Source organism: Lethenteron reissneri, chromosome 69, assembly GCF_015708825.2.
Source record: "Lethenteron reissneri isolate LAM-NWPU_2019-01 chromosome 69, ASM1570882v1, whole genome shotgun sequence".
NCBI lineage: Eukaryota > Metazoa > Chordata > Hyperoartia > Petromyzontiformes > Petromyzontidae > Lethenteron > Lethenteron reissneri.
In genome coordinates this window covers 96362-117558 of record NC_083847.1, presented here as the reverse complement: position 1 = coordinate 117558, position 21197 = coordinate 96362, and the positions used below count along the sequence as shown (strand labels likewise).

The 21197-nt window shown below is 51.7% G+C and overlaps 1 protein-coding gene across 1 annotated transcript; it reads left to right on the top strand.

Annotated features, from left to right (window-relative positions):
• The first annotated feature begins 523 nt into the window (after positions 1-523).
• LOC133360618 (complement C1q tumor necrosis factor-related protein 5-like) lies at positions 524-3725 on the top strand. Its single transcript, XM_061579413.1, has 3 exons — positions 524-689; positions 1476-1538; positions 3292-3725. The coding sequence occupies exons 1-3, from the start codon at positions 524-526 to the stop codon at positions 3723-3725; spliced, it is 663 nt and encodes a 220-aa protein (XP_061435397.1).
• Positions 3726-21197: the final 17472 nt, after the last annotated feature.

The window sequence follows — 21197 nt, the reverse complement described above, 5'->3', positions numbered from 1 at the left end:
CGATCGCCGGGCCCCTGACGATGCCTGCTGCTGCTCCTTCTTTGGAGTTTGTGTCAATCTCTCTCTGTCTCTCCCCGTGGAGATGTTAACGACCTCGCCTGGTATGCAGGAAGTCGTGGGTTCAATCGACACCTCGATGATGCCTGCTGCTGTGTATTTGGAGTTTGCGTCTCTCTCTTTCTCTTCCTGTGGAGATGTTAATTACCTCGATTGGTATATAGGTCGTGGGTTCGATTGCCACCCTGATGTCTGCTGTATATTTCGTGTCGCTCTGTGGTCGCGTGTATTTTACTCCGGGTCCTCCAGTTTTTCTCATTCACATTTAAAATCAACATCACCACGTGTTTAGAGCTTTGATATAAATTTCCACGTGACAATGATAAGCCTACTTCATTGAAAAATAATTTGTGATGGGCAGGGCTATCATTTGTTCCTTACTTGGTAAAATAAACTAAAATTTCGTGTCTAAATCCATCCTGTATACCAGGCGAGCTAGTTAACATCTCGCCACTGCTGTCCCCAGATGTCCATCTCGGCCCTGCTGCCGCTGCTGCTGCTGGGGGTGGTGGTGGTGGTGGGAGCCCAGCAGGAGAAGACCGTCTGCGCGGGCATCAACGGGATCCCCGGGCAGCCCGGAGCCCCGGGGCAGCACGGGACCCCTGGGGCCCCCGGGAGGGACGGTAGAGACGGTGAGGGGTCGGGTCCCAGAGTCCCCCCCCACGGTGCGCTCGTGGGGAGCGACGCGATCACTCGTTAGCTCACTCGATCACTCGCTCACTCGTTCACTAACTCAATCGTTCACTCACCATGTCATGCCCTCGATCGTTCACTCGCTCATTCGCGTAGGAGAGTGTCTCGTGTGGAGTAGAGTGAGATGAGAGGGGAGAGGCAGGAGAGTGAGTGGAGGGGAGTAGAGTGAGATGAGAGGGGAGAGGCAGGAGAGTGAGTGGAGGCGAGTGGAGTGAGATGAGAGGGGAGAGGCAGGAGAGTGCGTGGAGGGGAGTAGAGTGAGATGAGAGGGGAGAGGCAGGAGAGTGAGTGGAGGGGAGTAGAATGAGATGAAAGGGGAGAGACAGGAGAGTGCATGGAGGGGAGACGAGTGAGATGAGAGTAGAGAGGTAGGAGAGTGCGTGGAGGGGAGTTGACTGAGATGAGAGTGGAGAGGCAGGAGATTGCGTGGAGAGGAGTGGAGTGAGATGAGAGGGGAGAGTCAGGAGAGTGAGTGGAGGGGAGTGGAGTGAGATGAGAGTGGAAAGGCAGGAGAGTGAGTGGAGGGGAGCAGAATGAGATGAGAGGGGAGAAGCAGTAGAGGGCGTGGAGGGGAGTGGAGTGAGATGAGAGGGGAGAGGCAGGAGAGTGCGTGGAGGGGAGTGGAGTGAGATGAGAGGGGAGAGGCAGGAGAGTGCGTGGAGGCGAGTGGAGTGAATTGAGAGTGGCTTGAGGAGCGGACGAGACATTGTTTGTTCTTCTCGCAGGCGTTACCGGAGCACCTGGAGCCAATGGAGACCTCGGGGCTCGAGGCTTGACTGGGTACCCAGGTGGGACTGTGACAGTAACTCGTGTGCACCGAGCAGCTGATTCTATATATTTATTTTATTACCAAGGAGGCTCACTGAGCTATGTAACTCTTGTTCAGAAGCGACCTGGCCACATGTAATGATTGCTCGACGAAGTGGGCTTATCATTACGTGGACATTTATTCAGCCAAATACATGTCTACATGTGGAGGGAAAAAATCGGAGGACATATTGAAAAATCCACGCAACCAAGGGGAGAGACGCATGCAAACTCCAAATAAACAGCTGGCGTCAGGATTGCGAACGAGCACACGACCTCCTATAAACCAGGCGAGGTAGTTAACATCTCGCCACCGACAGGCTGCATGTGCCACGGAGTGATGTATCACTTCTCTTATACTGATAGGAACCTCCTGGTTCCATCAGCCCACAGGGGATTATTGTGTCCGTCCGTCCGTCGTGCATCCAAAAATGGGAGGGGTGGGGCTGGGTGGAGAGGGGAGGGTGGGGAGGGGCTGGGTTGGGAGAGGAGGGTGGGGAGGGGCTGGGTGGGGAGGGTGGGGAGGGGCTTGGTGGGGAGGTTAGGGAGAGGCTGGGTGGGGAGGGTGGGGCTGGATGGGGGTGGGAGGGGTGGTGTTGGTTGGGGAGGGGCTGGTCACCCCGTGGTGCCCTTATTCAACTCAATGTTTAACCTACTCACGCCGGCTTGTGCCCGCCCTCACAGTCGGGCATATTTGCGGAATACACCACGCCGCCGTTGACCCTGGCCATTGACCGAGCAACCCAACGTTCCTACCAGCTCCCTCCGCAGCAGGAATGTGTTTCTTTTTTAAGTTTAAAGATACCAGAAGCCTAAAGAAACACAATATAATCGAGGTAGGAAATAACCGAGCTCACTGCTCTATTTTTTTCACTGCGGTTGTTAGACGATGTTAACTCCCTCGTCTGGTACACAGGAGGTCGTAGGTATGAACCCAACCCTGACGATGCCTGATGTATATTCGGCGTTTGCATGTTTTCCCCGTGGTCGTGTGGATTTTTCTCCGGGTCCTCTGGTTTTCCCCTCCACGTTTAGACTTTAGAGTATTTGGCTGCGATAAATGTCCACATGATGATATCAGCCACTTCATTTAGCTGTCATTTTCGACAGGCAGGTGGCTTCTGAGAAAAATAGCAACACAGACTCTCAGTGGACCTTACACCTGGGAATTTAACAAATAGTTTAGTTCATAGTTTAGTCTATGGGTCTCTATGTATCTCTAAATTCTGAAAAACAGAGTTCACACGGTATACTGTGTAGAGCTGAAACACGCGTTCCATATAGCCACGTCGGGTAAGGTTTCCCTGTTACAAAACAAAGACGTTTGTCACAGGACACGACTCAATTGTGCAGGTTTGGCTCACCGTCATCAGCATTGATGCAGAATTGCCCCATCTCTCCGTTTGAGACTTGGAATAAACAAACAAAACACAAAGATCCCCCGTATATCCTTATCAGACTGCTGTGGCAAGTGATGTTATTGAGCACCAATGAAGGCCGGCACGCCTTTGTTTCTCAAGTGACGTTGTTAACACATCGCACCAGATAATCATTTGAGGCTGAGTCGACTTTGGGTAAGATGCTCAGGACCGGTTCAGATAATCGTCACTTGTGTTGACCATGAGCTGGAATCGAACTCGGGTCTCTGCCGGGTTCATAGCGCTAACCTCTACACTACCGTGGGGTGACACGCACATGCACACGCCGTGGGTTTGCACCGTGTTGTCCGCCTAGGTACGCCAGGCGAAAGAGGTGAGAAAGGCGAGCGGGGAGAGAGCGACGTGGGGCCCAGGTCGGCCTTCTCTGCGAAGGTCGGCACTTACACGCCGGCGGCCGGCTCCCCCGTGACGTTCAACGTCATCATCACCAACCCGCAGGGCCACTACAACCCCGGCACGGGGAAGTTCACCTGCGCTCACCCAGGCGTCTACTATTTCACGCTGTACGCGCACCCCGGTGAAAAGCACCTCGTGATTATGATCATGAAAAACGGGAAGGTCATCTCTAAGCTGTGTAGTATAAACTTAGTCACAATGAGTGGCAGCGTTGTGCTGAGTCTCAAAGCTGGGGACGAGGTGTGGCTGGAGTTGGAGGCTCCGCACATTAGTTTTTTCATCAACGTGCACAGAGACGCCGTGTTCAGCGGCTATATGCTGTACTCTGAGTGAATCATTTTTTTGTCCATCGGCACGTCTGGGAAAACAGATCAGGAACACATTCACACACACGCGCATAAAATAAAATAAAACAAATCACGACGTTTCGTTCGTGATTGTTTTTTTATTATAGTTAATTTCTAACTACGTGACTTTACCGAAAGAACCGAAGAGTATGGATTCCTGCAGTCAAGAAAGCTTCAAATCAAGATTAATTGGCCACCTTTTGTTTACGTGACAAACCTTTACTGAATGGGCTATGTCGGGTTAACGACACTTATACTGACGCCATTTTACTCCAATATTAAAAAAATTATCTTTAATGAATAATATTGGTGGCGAAAGCCTCCTACTACTTTGGGTTAAATTGACATTCATAAAGCATAGGAGGACACCGTCCAGTTAAAGGACCGAAGTTGAGCGTTTAGGCGTCAGAATCCAAGTCTGCATTGCAGCCCGGTGAACCACTACAGCCGGATGTTGTGTTCAGCCCACGGGGTCTTAAACACAGGAGCATTGCAGATAGAGGCGCTCTCTCTCTCGCATCGTGAGTTCAAGACAGCTGCACTAAGTCCCAGCGCATGCAACACGCTCCCAGGTGGCGCAACGACCAATTCGCTATTTCAATGTTGGTGGGGTGGCTATGCAAGTTACGACTCACTTTTACTCAAATAGCTACGCATGTTTTTTAACACCCGTATATACAATATGTAGGCTATAACTACATATATAACCGGAGGTGTGGGAGAAGGACAATAAACTATGTATCTCTGCGTGAGTTTCCGTGTCTTTGTCTGAGCCTGTGTCTATATGTTAGTTTATAGGCTTCTATGTTAGTCTTTGAGTTTGTGTGAGCCTATGAGTCTCTGCGTGAGTCTATAGTTCATCGTGTGAGTTTATGGGTCTCTGTGTGAGTTTTTTGCATCTGTGTGAATCTATGGGTCTCTGTGTGAGTCTATGGGTCTCTATATGAGTTTAGGGGCTTCAATGCGTGTCTTTGACTTTCTGCGTGAGTTTATGGGTCTCTTTGTGAGTCTATAGGTCTCTGTATGAGTCTGAGTATCTGAGTATATGGGTATTTGTGTGTGTGTAATAAAAGACTCCGTCAGGCACTGTTGGTCTTCGCTTTTCTTTTATTCAGGTTCTTCTCCACACCCCACTGGTCTCCTCCACGGACCAGCGTCGACTCGCGCGTGCCCCGCGCACCCTCCCTCTCGCGTGCCACACACACTCCTCCGTTAGCTCCTCCACTCGTCCTCACACCCCGCTGGTTTCTGACAAGGGACCAGCGTCTCCTCTCGCGTGCCCCGCACGCTCCTCTCGCGTGCCACGCACGCTCCTCTTGCGTGCCATGCACGCTCCTCCGTCAGCTCCTTCTCGCGCGCGCCCCGCACGCGCTCTCCCGTTACTCCTCTCGCGTGCCCCCATACGCTCCTCGGTCAGCTCCTTCTCCCACTCCGCACACCGCTGGCCGACGGTGTGCCGAAGCCCCATCAGCCACGTGGCTGATGGCGCGGCGGCCACCCAACGTGGTCCCGCTTCTTCACTCCATCAACTGGCCCCGATCTCTTCTGGGCTTCCTTCTATATCGTCTTTCCCACGTGACCCTGACTCCTCCCCTTCCGGATCGTCAGATCCGGCCTTCTCATACTGCCCTGCTGGCTCCACCTCCATTCACCTCGCTTCCCATTGGAGCCGAGGTGAACGGCGGCTCCTCCCACATGCCCCCCATACCGGGCCGTGTGATTGGGCAAGAGCCCAGCAGCAACCCCATTTACACTTGCATTACATGTGTATGAAACCTGTCCTCTCTCTCCGATGCGTCGCATAACGTTGCCTTATACCCCATGCAGGGGAGTAGCAGCAGCAGCAGCTCCTGACTCTGAATTATTTATGACCTCCGTGTGTTTCTTTCTTTTATCGGCCTAGAATCTCTTACTTTCTAAAAAATATCCAATCCTGTTTTGGGGATTCACTCAATTACCAGCTTCAACAACAGCACACGTGGAATGAATGTTTTCTTCTGACATCAGAGCCACCGATGGGGGTTAACTCCTTAGATTGATTTGTCATTGTGTGTCTCTGTTCATGTGTGCGTTTCTGTCTGCGTGTCCATGTGAATATATGTGAATGTTAATATACATGTGCATGTTCATGTGTTGTGTGTGTATCTATATATGTTCATGTGTATGTATCTGTATGTGTTTCTTTGTTCACATGTGCATGTCTCCGTGTCCATGTGTGTGCACGTGTGTGTGTGCGTGTTGATTTAATTCTATGTGTGTGCGTGTTCAAGTTTTCCAGCAAAAACAACCACCTATCTCCTCACTAGGGCCGGATGGTAATGCTGTGGTGGATGTGAGCAATGCCATCCAGGAAAGGCCAATTACAAAATCGGCAATACCCGTTAATGGTGGTTATAGCCACCATAGCGCAATACCAGGGCTCTGGACGTGTGTGAGGGTCTGGTAAACCCTCCACCTCCAATACAAATACCACTAATACACATGTTAAAAATCTAACTAAACTTGTGCCGCAGGCCCCGCGGGGACAGGCTTCTGTGACGTCTCCTGGATAAACCCCATTTAAAGTAGCCAAGGGACTGAATCATTACAATTGGGGTTCCTCCAGAGACAGCAAGAAGCCATTGCGAGTGGCCACGTGGAATGTTAGAACGCTCACTGCGGAGGAGAGACTGCCACTCCTCTGTCAGGAGCTGGACTGGTACCGGCTGGATCTCTGCGGCATTCAGCAGGTCCGGTGGACTGGCTCCAGCCACAATGAGGGGTGGATAGTCCTCTACTCGGGGCATAAGACTGCCAAACAATAGAGAGTGTATTTTCTTTTGAACAAAATAATGAAGGGGATATGGGAGCATAGCGGTGAGGTGTGTGAAATTAGAAGACCCAGGCTACTGTGGGCTCGCCTTCTCTTCAATCAAAGGTGAGGTATGGAGGTCGTGGTTATTTATGCCCCCACCGAAGATGAACATAAGTGGAGGGATGCAGGCAAGGCCGATAAATCAGATGCCTTTTATGACCTCCTGTCACAGGTGCTAGCTAAAGTGGCCCTTCGAGATATAGTAATATTGTTGGGTGGCTTTGAGTCCCGAGTGGGTCATGATTCTGGCACCTAGTCTGGAGTAATTGGAAGGCTTCGGGCAGATCAGCTCAAAAACAACGGTTGGAGGCTGCCAGATTTGTGTGCAGCCCATGGGCTTGTAATTACAAACACACTGTTCCAGCATTGGTGCATCCACACAACATCATGGATGCATGCCGGGTCCAAACAAGAACATCTGGACTACGTAATGATGGAAAAGTGTATACGGGCCTATGTCCTTGACACCAGGCCCTACCATAGAGCTGATCTGCCCACTCACCATCGGCTTATCATCTCTAAGATGCGCATGCCATTCTTGGGTGTACATCCAGGACCCTATTCGAATACACAGCGGCCTGGTCTCAGCTTGCTAATGAAAGTTGCAAGCGAGAATTTCATGATCACTTGCAGCTGGGGTTTGCATCTTCCACCATTCCTGATGTCGAGGGGAAATGGGCGAGTTATAGGACTGTGGCAATGGCTGCTTTGGGTGCACTGTCCAAATCTCCCCAGAGACCCTGGCAGACAGAGGAGGTGTTCAGGCTGGCTGAGAAAAAGCGACGTCCCCTTTCACGGTCTACAGCATCCCATGTCAGAGAATGAGGAGGCTTACCACAGCCTTTTCTCAGAGATTTGGAGATCCATACACAGCTGCAAAGATGGGTGTTGGTCACGGGTTGCTGAGGAGATGGATTCTGCCTCAGTAATACCCGATCACAAATCACTGTTTAAGCTTCTTCAGTACAGTACTTGGGGCTGATTATGTACAATGTCACAGTATCATGTAGAAGCAATATGGTAGCTTTTATCAATTCCAAACGGAACATAGGGGGGAAGCAGTGCTTCTGTCGATACAGAAAACCAATTTTTATTTTTGTCTTTTACCAATATAATCAATGTGATATTCAAAATTCAGTTTCGAATCCAGGATGACCCCAATATACGTATAGATCTTTACTTGCTCTATTTGATCATTATTTAAGGAATGTAATTGTGGAAAAAAAACTTCCTGCTTTAGTCCTGGTGAGAAGCATAGCACCTTGATTTTGGAGGTATTCCGGACTAGTTTAAGAGCAACTAGCTGATGTATTTTGTTGAAATCTCCCTGGAGCTTAGCAATCACGTCATCCGGAGAGCAGCCGGCAGTAATCAGTATCGTGTCATCTGCAAAAAGATTTACCCTGGAATGATCCAGGTCAGTGCCCAAGTCATTTACGTAAACAGAGAACAAGAGGGGGCCGAGGATGGAACCCTGTGGAACCTCTTTTTTTATATTCTTAGGTTTTTTCGGTAAAGTCACGTAGGTAAAACATCAAAATTAATGAAAATAAAATAAAACAAAAAATCACGACGTTTCGGAGGCAACACAAGTCTCCGTCATCAGGTGGGACCGTCACAGCCGAATTAGCTGCATCAAGTGTTATCTTAACATTGTTTGACCTCCAACCATCTGTGCAAACAGTTTGGTTGCGAGAAAAGAAGTACATTTTTAACCATTCTACTGCGTGTTTGGAGAAACCGAGGCAACTTAATTTCCTAAGCAGGATGTTGTGGTCTACTGTATTAAAGGCTTTGGACAAGTCAAGAAAAAAGTGGCGCAGTACTGCTCATTATCAAGGCTACTGTAAATGTGATTCAGAGAGTCTAGTGCAGCAGATGTGGTACTGTATTTTTTTCGGAACCCAGATTGTTTTAGATGTCATAGATTGTTGTCGGACAGGAAACTGCTAATTTGGTAGTTTCTAAAATTCTCATCAATGGAGACAAAAATTAGATAAGTCGGTAGTTATTTGGATTATCTTTAGGGCCCCATTTGTGAAGTGGACGAACATCATTAGGAGTATTGTATATATGCCATTTTCAAAAAATTCTATGAAGAATCATATCGCCTATTTTTTATGTAATATTTAGTTTTTTACATATCTGGATTTAGCGCGTTCTAAAAACACACAGTAACAGAGGCCTGGGAACTCCTCCCTTGAAACAACAAAGGCAAAATGAGCACCCCCTACTGCTTCGCTAGCGTCCCTAACACAAGGGAGACATGTGTAATAAAAGACTCGGACGCTTCTCTCTGTCCTGTGTCCTTTATTTGGGTTCGATCTCTTTTCCCTCACGGCACTCCCCTTTACTCTTCGCTCTGCAGCCCCAGGCTGCTATCGCTCACGTTGCCCACTTCACAGCACTCCCCTATATACTCTTCGCTCTGCAGCCCCCAGGCTGCTGTCGCTCACGTAGCCCACTCCCTCCTTGCTGACCCGCTGCTGTCTCGTCGTGCAGACTCCCCCGCTGCTCGACTCCACCCTTGCAGACCCGCTGCTCTCTCTCTCTGCAGCCTCCTCGCTGCTCCTCAAGCCCCGGGGTCGGTCACCGCTGGCCGACGGTGCCGATCCTCGAGTTCTGTGTGTGTGGCGATCTCGCCACACTCTCTCTTCCCCACTCCGCCCTGCGTGGCCTTACACTTTCCCCAGTCTCCGATCACTCCCTACTGCTTCCGGTTTCTCCCCTTATAACCCTGAACCCTGTCCCCCATGTGACGTAACTCCTCCCCCCATGACGTCACTTCCGGAAGGTCGTTTACGCCCACATTACACCACCCTCCCCCGTAGAGAAAATCCAGCCGACCTCGGCTGAACACAACTCCAACAATAATGCGAGCGAACACGACCGTATACAAAAAAAACAAAAAGGACACAGAACACACAATATTATATCGAAGAACAAGAACACAACACAATATTTAACGAAATGTGAGGGATTTTGAGCGGGTGCGGGTCGCCGGACCGTCCCGGACGGTCGGCGGCCCTCCCGCCGAACGAGAACGTGGCAGGGTCTTAAGAGCGACAGGTTGAAGTTTGTCTGTCGTTATTGGAAGCCTGGCAACGTCCCGGTCCCCCAAATTTGCCGGCGCAGCATCAGGGGCGTCCCGCAATCGCGTCCGCGGCAGGGTTGGAAGGGCTGCGGGCCTCAAAGGTTCCGCAGCCGTGTTAGGCGCACCCCGAGCTGAGTCGTCTTTCCCCTGCCACGTTACGGCCGGCTCGTCTGTAAAAGGCACAACAGGCGCTCTTGCAAGGTCAGCAGGCACAGGCAAAGGCGCGTCGGCAGCAACAGACCCCGGCAAGGCAATCTCAGGAGATGACGCATCAGGTCGAGGGGCCACGTATGGTTTCAACCGAGATGTGTGGACGAACCAACGCCGAGATCCAAACCGAACACGCGCCGACTGTGGGTTGGGAACCTCAATGAGGCGAACCGGGCCCTGCCATGGTTTGTGTAACTTAGGAGAGGTACCTGGCCGCACTTGTGGACAATGAAGCCAGGCCAGGTCCCCCGGTTTCCAGGGGCATTCCCCTTTTGAACGGCGCGCACACCTCTCATTCCGAGCCTGGGCTTTGGCCGTAGCCACGCGGGCCCCTTCCCGTGCCACAGTGACTCGGCGAACGGTGTCCTGAATATAGTCAGGCAGAGGCTTGGCAGGTCCCCTCATTCCGGTTCCCAACTGTTCATTAATCGGCGGTACGTTTTCACGACCGTACATAAGAAAAAACGGCGAATATCCTGTAGCCACGTGCGGCGTCATTCGGTACGCAGAAAGCACCCCAGGGATATGCAAATCCCAATCCGATTGTTTTTCACTAACCGTATGGCACAACATGGCGGACAGAGTCCTATTTAGCCGTTCCACCATACCATCCGTTTGCGGGTGGTAGGGAGATGTCCGAATTTTCTTTGTTCCAAGAGCCGCACACACCTTCCCCAACAATTTAGATGAAAAATTCCGGCCTTGGTCCGTAAGGAGTCTCTCCGGCGCCCCCTTGTCCATAACATACCCAAAAAGAAAGGCGTCCGTGATAGACGCCGCTGACTGGTCAGGGAAGGGCCAGGCCATCGGCCAGCGGGAGAGGTACTCCACCCCTACCAGCAAATATTTATTTCCCCTAGCGGATGGCGGAAAGGGTCCCAAAATATCTAACGCCACCAACTCATTAACTCGAGACACTTGAATAGATTGTATAGGCGGCACATATGGATGTTTAGGTGGCTTACGGCGGGCACAATCGGGACACGCACGAACGTGTCCGACGACATCCGTCGTCATGCCGTGCCAATAGTAATCTCGCTGCAGCGTCAATAGGGTCTTCTGCACTCCCAGATGTAAAAGCGTGTCACAATGCAGAGTTCTAATCAATTCGTACCGCAATGATGCCGGTACAACAAGACGCCAGCGTTCCTGTATCCGTTCCCTCCACATCAGCAAGCCATCACGGAGAGCAGTTTCCGGCACACCCCCCTCTCCCTTCACTGGCCGCTTACGTAATGTCACCAAAGAATCATCCAACATTTGTTCGCGGATCCACACGGACCTCGGAAGATGTAAAATGCCATCAGCCGGTCCCCCATCAGCCGGCCCCGGCTCAAGCGGAGCTTCAGGCACCTCGACTGCCAACGCGACAGGCTGAGGGGGGTGCTGAATCGGCCCACACCTATGCGTCCCTGACGCACACGCGCAAGGGGATCGCTGCGGCAGCCTGGAAAGTGCGTCCACATTAGCATGACGCACTCCCTTCCGATGATGAATTTGGAAGGAAAATTCCTGCAGCATGTCCAACCACCGCGCCAGCTGTCCGGACGGTTGGTCCATTTTAAGCGCATACTGCAAGGCCGCGTGATCTGTGCGAACAATAAACGAACGACCGTACAAGTACGGTCGAAATTGGCGGAGAAAAAAATCTATATCCAAAAGTTCCCTGCGTGTGACGCAATAACGGGTCTCAGCTGGAGACAAAACCCGGCTACCATACGCCACCACGCGTTCCACACCACCCTTGGACTGAGACAACACCGCCCCAATACCCGTGTCACTCGCGTCCGTATACAGAATAAAGGGATGTTCAAAATCCGGATAGTCCAACGTCGGCGCCGTAGCCAATAGATCGCGTAGGCTTCGAAACGCCGCCTCCTCTGGCGGTCCCCAAGCAAATTTATGTCCTTTTCCCGTAAGGAGATGCAAAGGCCTCGCGATCGTAGCAAAGTTTGGAACAAACCTCCGATAGTATGAGGCGAACCCCAAAAACCGACGCACATCCCCCACCGTGGCAGGGGTTGGCCAGTCACGGACGCACGCAGTCTTGTCCGGATCCGTGGCCACCCCATCCGCACTGACGATGTGCCCCAGGTAACGCACGGAGTGTTGCAGTAGGTGACATTTCTTAGGCTTAAATTTCAAATTAGCAGAGCGCATCCTGGTGAACACAGCCTCCAAACGCGATAAATGCTCGTCAAATGTGCGGCTGAAGACGATAACATCGTCTAGATATATAAGACACGTCTCCCACTGCAACCCCGTTAATACCAACTCCATTAACCTCTGAAAAGTGGCAGGGGCCGCATTCAGCCCCATCGGAAGGCAGTTAAATTGGAATAACCCCTGCGGCGTACGGAAAGCTGTTTTTTCTCGCGAGGACTCATCAAGGGGAAGCTGCCAGAAGCCCGAAGAGAGATCTAGCGTCGAGAAAAACTTCGCCCCCGACAAGGCATCGAGAGAGTCGTCCATACGCGGCAGGGGATATGCATCTGCTACCGACACTTTATTTAATTTACGAAAATCAACACAAAATCTCAATTTGCCATCTTTCTTTTTGACCAAAACAACAGGCGCGCCCCATGGGCTGGTAGACGGAGATATTATGTCCGCAGCCAACATGTCATCCACTGCCCCTCGAACATGCTCGCGTTCCGCCGGACTCATCCGGTGCGAGTTTAACCGAATAGGGGCAGCGTCCCCTGTGTCAATATGATGGTAAAGCAACGAGGTGCGTCCCAAGTCCAAATCGTCAGAGCTAAACACGTCAGAATAGCTGAATAATAATTTACGAATCGCACAACGTTGTTCCCCGGAAAGAGCCGAATTTTCCGCACACAATTCAGCGATCCAGCGATCATCTGCAGCTCCGGCCCCCGAAACACCTCCAACAACTCCCCGGCTGGACAAATTATCATGAGCTGTAAACGCAGTAGTGGCATGTGCCACAACAGTACCCGCCGGCACACACACGCTTTCAGTACTCGCGTTAAGCACTTGCAAAAACGGCTGTTGGTCTGGCCGGACAATAGTTTGTGCCCCAACCAGTGCCGATCCACCCGTAATAGCGGCGGACGGCGACAACAAAACACCAATCGCTCCTTGACGACCAGGTACAGGCTTCCGATAACGCAAGGGAATGAGTATCTGTGAGCCAGGTGGAATATCAACAGACACCTCGGACAACGCCTGCACCTGGGCGACAGGATCAGGTCGCCCCCAGGCTGACGGCAAAAACGCAATTTTTCGGCCTTCCGGTAGCTCAATGCAGCTCTCATTAATTCTAATCAGGATGGGCATTCTGGCCAGAAAATCGGTCCCTAACAAACAAGGAACCGCAAGAGACCTCGAAATTAACACAATTCCCGAGGCAGACACTCCCCCGATAGCGATGTTTGCGTTCACCTGGCCCACAATGCCCATGCTACCCCCGTTCGCGGCGATGCAGGAAGCGTAAGCTGGACTCACGGCCTCTGGTGGGATGTTCAAGAGATGAAATATTACATCAGAAATAATGGTCGCGGACGCTCCAAAATCTACCAAAATCCGCACGTCCACCCCTTGTATCGACCCAGGTACGGTGGACGAACCGGTAGCGGCCGCGACAACCCGCCGAGCCAGCTTACGCTACTGCATTACCGAGCGACAAGGTGCAGTCGATGGGCTCCCGTTATTAACAACACCCGGATCGCACGACAACGGTGATGAATGAGGTGTCAAGCCTTGCCGGGTGTCTGGTGTGCACCGACTTGCCTGTGCTGGCGAATCCTTTCCTGGAGCGGCCGCAGTCGAGGCCTCCTGCTGGGGCGGACTCGGAACGCGGGCCCAGCAGTCCCGAGCGTAATGGCCCTTACGCCCGCAGCGGAAACAGTCGATGTTGTTACGGCGCGCTGCGGACGCCCCGTCCCGACGTGGCCATGTCGGCGGCGCAGCCCGTGGCCCCGGCCCCCCGCGGCCCGTCCACGGAGTCGCGGCAGCCGACAGCTCCTGCGGGCCCCCTAAACTGCCTTTTTGGGGTCCCAACCCAAGGCTCCCCCTTCGACGATAGGCCCCCCCGTCCACGCTGTAACCTGCTTCCACCGGCGCAGGTTGAACTGGGCATCTAGACATTTGGCCGCAGCCCGGGAGGTGAGCTTCTCATGACCACACACCGGCATAGGAATGCCGAGATCCCGGGACAGCTCCAGCATCTTCCCCAGGTTAAGAGGTTCCAGCAGGTCAGGCTCCGTCTCCGGGTATGCAGCCATAGCCAGTTCTAGCACCGCACCCCTATACGCCACCGGAGACTCCTCGGGTGCGCGCTGTCGTTGCACAAACCGGCGATGAGCATCGTCCGGTGGTTCGTAAGCGTCAGCCATTTCAGTGAATACTCCTCGCAACGTTTTCTTCTTTGCGGCTTTTATGGAGCGGAAGAATCTAACAGACTCATCATCGAGAAGAGTTGAAAGAACTTCTAATGCCTCAGCGTCAGTCCACCTCGCCGTGCGTACCGCTGCCAAAAATCTGCAGGCGAACGCGCTCCAATCTCCCCCGATGGAGAATTCTTTTACAGTCGGCAAGTGACGACTGCGACCTCTTGGCGTGCTCCCTCCAGCCGCTGACTCATCGGGTGGCAGATTCAACATGGCGTCCCAACGTGGTGTCGACAAGATGGCGGCCTTACGCCGAGAAGGGCCCAAAATGGCGGCTTCCCGCCTTTCCTCGTGCGCCACGCCCAAGATGGCATCCTCACGCCGCGTGGCTGATGGCGGTGACAGCGAAGACAACCCGGGCTCCTGCAGACCACCAACATCTCCTCCAGACGCCGTTCTCGGCGTGACGAGCTCACACAACTGTGCAAGTACGTTATTGAGAGTTTCATCTGACTCCATCTTAAATCGACGTTCTTTAGTAAAGACGGGTCCGCCGACGCGACGACCTCTTGGACCCCCGGATCCGCACTCGTCCCAGCACGGATCTCCTCGTCTGTCGGAGTCAGGTCCACCATAGGAGGAAGGTCTTCGTCGTCGGAAGAAGAAGCCGATGCCGGAGACGGAATATTCTTTTTTCTCAGTTGTTTTGCCATGCCGTTACACTTCCAACACCAGTGTAATAAAAGACTCGGACGCTTCTCTCTGTCCTGTGTCCTTTATTTGGGTTCGATCTCTTTTCCCTCACGGCACTCCACCTTACTCTTCGCTCTGCAGCCCCAGGCTGCTATCGCTCACGTAGCCCACTTCACAGCACTCCCCTATATACTCTTCGCTCTGCAGCCCCCAGGCTGCTGTCGCTCACGTAGCCCACTCCCTCGTTGCTGACCCGCTGCTGTCTCGTCGTGCAGACTCCCCCGCTGCTCGACTCCACCCTTGCAGACCCGCTGCTCTCTCTCTGCAGCCTCCTCGCTGCTCCTCCAGCCCCGGGGTCGGTCACCGCTAGCCGACGGTGCCGATCCTCGAGGTCTGTGTGTGTGGCGATCTCGCCACACTTTCTCTTCCCCACTCCGCCCTGCGTGGCCTTACACTTTCCCCAGTCTCCGATCACTCCCTACTGCTTCCGGTTTCTCCCCTTATAACTCTGAACCCTGTCCCCCATGTGACGTAACTCCTCCCTCCATGACGTCACTTCCGGAAGGTCGTTTACGCCCGCATTACACATGCATCGTAGAGGTACTTACAAGCCTTTGCTTGAAAAGTTGTAATGTTTGGATTGACCACCACCGCGCAGGAATATTTTCCAACATTATGGTATTAAACGTTTGTTTAGTTATAGAATGTGCTGTTTTATGATGGTGCAGCCCAGGAGCAAAAGGTTTTTATAATTACTATTTGTTCATGAATCTTGGCTTAAAGCTTTCGTGACTGCAGGAATTCATATTCTTGGGTCTTTCGGTAAAGTCACGAAGATAGGATAAGAAAAAAACTACGTTTCGATCAAAACACAAGCAATCGTCATCAGGAGGAGAAATAAGGGGGAAAGCTGCTTAGGCAGACTGTTTTAAGGGTTTTAAAATGGTGTAGCCCAAGGGTCATAAACGAAGTGGGCAGGGCTAGTGATGTTAATGTGAGCGGACAGTGGCCTCCACGACGAGGGCGTGGAGGTGGCTATGTTAATGTGAAGATTAGCATGTTAATGTGAGATATTAGCATGTTAATGTGAGAGATTAGCATGTAAAAGGCAGATCGCAGAGCAGCAATGTCGAGCTCGGCGTGCGAGGTGGCTGTGTTAGTGTGGGAAATTTAACCTGACCACCAATGTCGAGCTCGACGACGCTAACTGACTGGATAGCTGGCTGACTATCCAGCAAAGATGGCGTCGGACGATGACAAGCATGGCAGCAGCGATGACGGCGACGAGGATGACTTCCACGGCGAGACGACCTTGATTCCCTGGGACAGCCACCAATCTCCCTCTCTCGCCCCCTTTTATCCTTCCAGCGGGATCTGGCCCCGCTCTGGCCACACCCCCTTCTCGCACCTTCCAGCTGGTTCTGGGAGCTCAAAGACGGATCCCTTCTATGACCTTTGGCTCAGTTCTTCCCCTTGGGTGGGTACACCCGTAATTGCTGCTCCTGGTCGCCAGTCGGCGCTGCTACACTAAACTTGCATGGACAATGTTGTTGTTCTAATTATAAGATGTTATTGGAAGTTGAGATTAAAGTTGCTTAGATTAAAAACAGGTTTCTGTGTGCTTCTTTCCTAAACTCGTGCATCATTGTCGTAATAACGAACTGTATCCTGCGGTGAGATCTAAATATCGAGACCTGACACAATTGCACATGCAATTTTTAAAGCGAGAACCATTCATGTTAAAGCGAGAATCATTGATATTCTCACGATTGGTGATACATACCCCTAGACAACGAGAGAGCCAATAGTGCATTCTTATTTCATTATTTTACCTTTATTGTATTAAATAATTTTTTAAATCACAATATATACAACAGGGAAAAACGGTGATATGATCTACGACCCCCAGGAACAGGTTTGTAGATTTGCTGAGCATTTCTGTGAAGTCTTAGAGGAGGGGAAATCCATTAGCGTGGAAAACATTATGGGGAAAAATATGGATGACCCTGCTGAGGCTGTCGTGCCTCATATATTGGAAGAAGAAGTCATTTTAATTTGAAGCTTTCGTTACTGCAGGAATCCGTACTGTTTGGTTTTTTCGGTAAAATCACAAGCAATCGTCATCAGGTGTTCACCTGATGACGATTGCTTGTGTTGCGATCTAAACGTCGTGATTTATTTTGTTTTATTTCCACCTACGTGACTTTACCGAAATGACTAAAGAGTATAGAAGAAGCCATCTCCTGTGAGTGGCTGGCTAAGGTGCTATCTATTGAGGAAGTATAGAAGGTGATACGAAATCTGAGAACAAGAAAAGCACCGGGCAGAGATGATCTCCCAAGCGAAATGCTGAGGGATGGTGGCGTTTGTGAGCAAACTGGCCTACATGACATCATAATAACAGTCTGGACCCCAGACGGGTTCTGCAGGGTTGGAAGGATGCCCAACAGGGGCAATTCCATCCTCAGTGCTGCGGGAAATGTCCTGGAAAGGATTAATCAACATCCCCTAGCCAGGTATGCTGAGGTGAGGCTTGTGGAGCCCAATGTGTTTTCAGGAAAGAGCAATCCTGCACAGATGCCATATTTTGTCCGTTTGCTACAACAGAGGTGTAGGAAATTCCAACAAAACCTACATCTCTCCTTAATTGACCTGGTCAAGGCCTATGATACTATCAGTAGGCCTATGCTCTGGGTTGTTCTTAATGCTTTTGAAGTCCGTGACTCTCTGCTCACAATTATTAAATACCTTCATTATTGTGGGCAGGCCCTGGTAAAACTACGTGGCCAGGAGTCGGAGCTGTATACTCACTCAGCCCATAGACTCCTCACACAGAGACCCATCGACTCAAATAGAGACCCACAAACTCAAAAAAAGACCCGTAGACTCACAAAGAGACCTGTGAACTCACATAGAGACGAGTAGACTCACACATGGACCCACAGCCTCGCACAGAGACGAGGAGACTTACACATAGACCCACATTTGTGATGGGCAGGGCGCTTGTGAAAAAGAGCTACTATATAGCAGCTCATTCATACCTTACTTGGTAAAATAATATAATAGTTCGTGTTTAAATCCATCTTGTATACCCGGCGAGCTAGTTAAGGGATGCGTGCAGTGCGCACATCGAAAACGCCCGCTGAAGCCCTGTTGCCCGCCCTTGCAATCAATAAGGGTTTCGCGGGTCAATGAGCAGGTCGCTCTTGACATCTTAGGGCCCTTCACAGCCACCCCTCGCAAGAATCGGTTCCTGTTGGTTGGAACGGAGTATTTTACACGTTGGCCCATGGCCTGGCCTCTTCCCAACCAGTCTACAGCGGCCATCACAGACGCATTCCTTAATGGGTACGTCATGGACAAGGGAGCGCCGGAACGACTTCTTACCGATCAAGGGAAACATTTTTCGTCCAAGTTGCTCCGTGATGTATGCACCCTGCTTGGCACTTCTAAAGTGTGTACGTCCCCATACCTTTCGCAAACAGATGGCATGGTGGAAAGGTTCAACCGAACGCTGACGACGATGCTTAGCCACCAGGTGAGCGAGTCCCAGCAGGATTGGGACTTGTGCGTTCCGGGCGTGCTGGCCGCTTACCGCATGGCCCCCCATGCGTCAACTGGCTACTCGCCCTTCGATCTTATGTACGGCAGGGAGTACGAACCCCCTGTCGACATACAACTTGGTATTTCTCCGCCTAAACGGCCTGCCGCTTTCACCGACACGCTTCGCTTTAATATCGAGATGCTGACCGAGGCGCGAGAGGCGGCTAGGATCAATTCTGAGGCTAGACAGCACGCCAGCAAACGCCTGCAGACCTCCCGCATATCCGACCACAAGTGGCGTTTGGGCGATAAAGCGTGGCTTCACTGCCCGCAGGTCCCCGTGGGGATGTCCCCTAAATTAGCTCAACTGTGGCGGGACCCGTTGACGTGGTGCGTGTGGTCCGGCCCCAATACGTGCAGATTCGGTGGGGTCGCCACAGCTGATATGTGCATCCGTCGCGTCTGAAGCCGTTCTTTGTGTCACGCGCTCCTGTTTCATCCCCCCTTGGTCTGAGCCGGTTGTGTGAGGTGTCCGACGAGCCGAGCTGCGTGCCTGCTGATGCAGAGCTACAATTGCCCTGCGCAGGCGCCATTGACATCGGCTCCACCGAATCAGCGTGCCACTCATTGACATGCTAATTTATCTAACCCCTCCCTCTCTCTCCGCCCCCGCCCCCTCTCTCTATTTAACGCCTCGACACAGAGACGTAGTTTCTCTGTGTGCCTATGTACGTCTCTCTCTATTTATCTCTGTGATATCTGTCTCTACTTATATGTCTGTCTGTGTGTCTCTGGTTCTGTGTTTTATCTCTCTCTCAAATTTAGCATTCTCAGGAAGAACGTAATCAACCAGGTAGGGTGTTGACTGTTATGTTATCCGACTCTCCGTTGTATTACATTACATTTCTAAGTGTACTAGATTTGTGTTTCTATTTCATTTATACCTGATGATGATTGCTTGTGTTGCAATCGAAACGTCGTACGCTAGTATTTAATTTGTTATTTTTTCTTGATACGTCACTTTAACGAAAGAACCAAAGAGTAAGCCAAGAGGAGCTCCCCCGCACCCCCGGACACCCATCCCGAACGACCCCCTGACGTGTCGCCATCGCCCACACCCGCGGGTCCCATCGCCTTGAGGGGGTCGCACTCGAAGGCGGCCATGAGGACAGATTTTCATTTACCCCGACTCGCTCACGCGTCCCACACACACCCACCCCACACTGAATCGGGTACACGTTGCCCTTGACATTTATTGCACTCGTGTGGGGTACATTGTGCAGTGAGCCGGGGGTCGTTATTCATGCACCACTGCTCCACCCCTTCATGATTCACGCTTGTATATAGTGTAGGTTTGTACAGGTGGGTTAGGGTATTTATGGTTGCTTACTCTTTTCTTTTCCTGTTGAGGCTCGCGTATTTTTTTTTCTTCCCTTTTGTTAATTGTTGCTTTCTAATTGTTGCCAGCCGAGACGGCTGGGTGCTACGGAGGGGGGGGGGGGTGTTGCGCCATAATAAGGCGCTGTAGGCAGCTGAGCTGCCACCACGCTCACAGGCCGTCAGGGGGCAGCCGAGAGAGAGCTGGGTGTGTAGGGGTTAACCGAGGGTCAACCCCCGCCCCTCCGTGACCAGGGGTTGACACCCCAGACCCCCCCAGGGGCTGGGGACTGAGGGGGATAATGGCCTCCCACCACTTCCTAAGGCCCCATAAGATGAGCCTTCTAGAAGGTTCTAGAGGGCGGGGGGGGGGGGGGTCGTGAGGGGAGGGGTGACCCCGACTTGGGGATAAAAGGCCAACCCTCGGGACGGTCAGGGCAGTACTCGCCAACTGAAGCCTCAAGACATCTGAAGACCTGGAGACTGGACCCAGCGACCACGGGGACCCTCAACCGCGGCTCTCGCTAAGCCGGGGTTGAAGCGGTCCAGTCTTCCGCCGTGTAGCGTAGCCGCCGTGTAGTATAGTGCAGTAGTGAGCAGAGGTGTGGACTCGAGTCATGTGACTTGGACTCGAGTCAGACTCGAGTCATGATTGATGACTTCAGACTCGACTTGGACTTGCATAACAATGACTTTGTCCCACCTTTGAGGTGTGGACTCGAGTCATGTGACTTGGACTCGAGTCAGACTCGAGTCATGAATTTGATGACTCCAGACTCGACTTGGACTTGCATAACATGACTTTGTCCCACCTTTGAGGTGTGGACTCGAGTCATGTGACTTGGACTCGAGTCAGACTCGAGTCATGAATTTGATGACTTCAGACTCGACTTGGACTTGCATAACAATGACTTTGTCCCACCTCTGGTAGTGAGTAACGAGAGAGAGTTGTTATAATAAAACGCGTTGCCTCCAAGAAGTATCCGTGTGGTTAGTTATAGGACACAACATATACACACGCATGATACACACATACACACGCATGACACACACATACACACGCCTGACACACACATACACACGCCTGACACACACATACACACACGCATGACCACACACATACACACGCATGACACACACAAACACACGCATGACACACATACACACATGCATGACACGCATACAAAAAACGTACATGCGCACATACACACAGTGCATGCACGTACACACGCCCGCGCACGTGCTTAGGCACGCATATGCAAATGCTCGCACCACAAAGACAAAGATCCCCCATGCAGCCTTCACGGACAGCCGGCACGGCGCGCGGCGTACGAG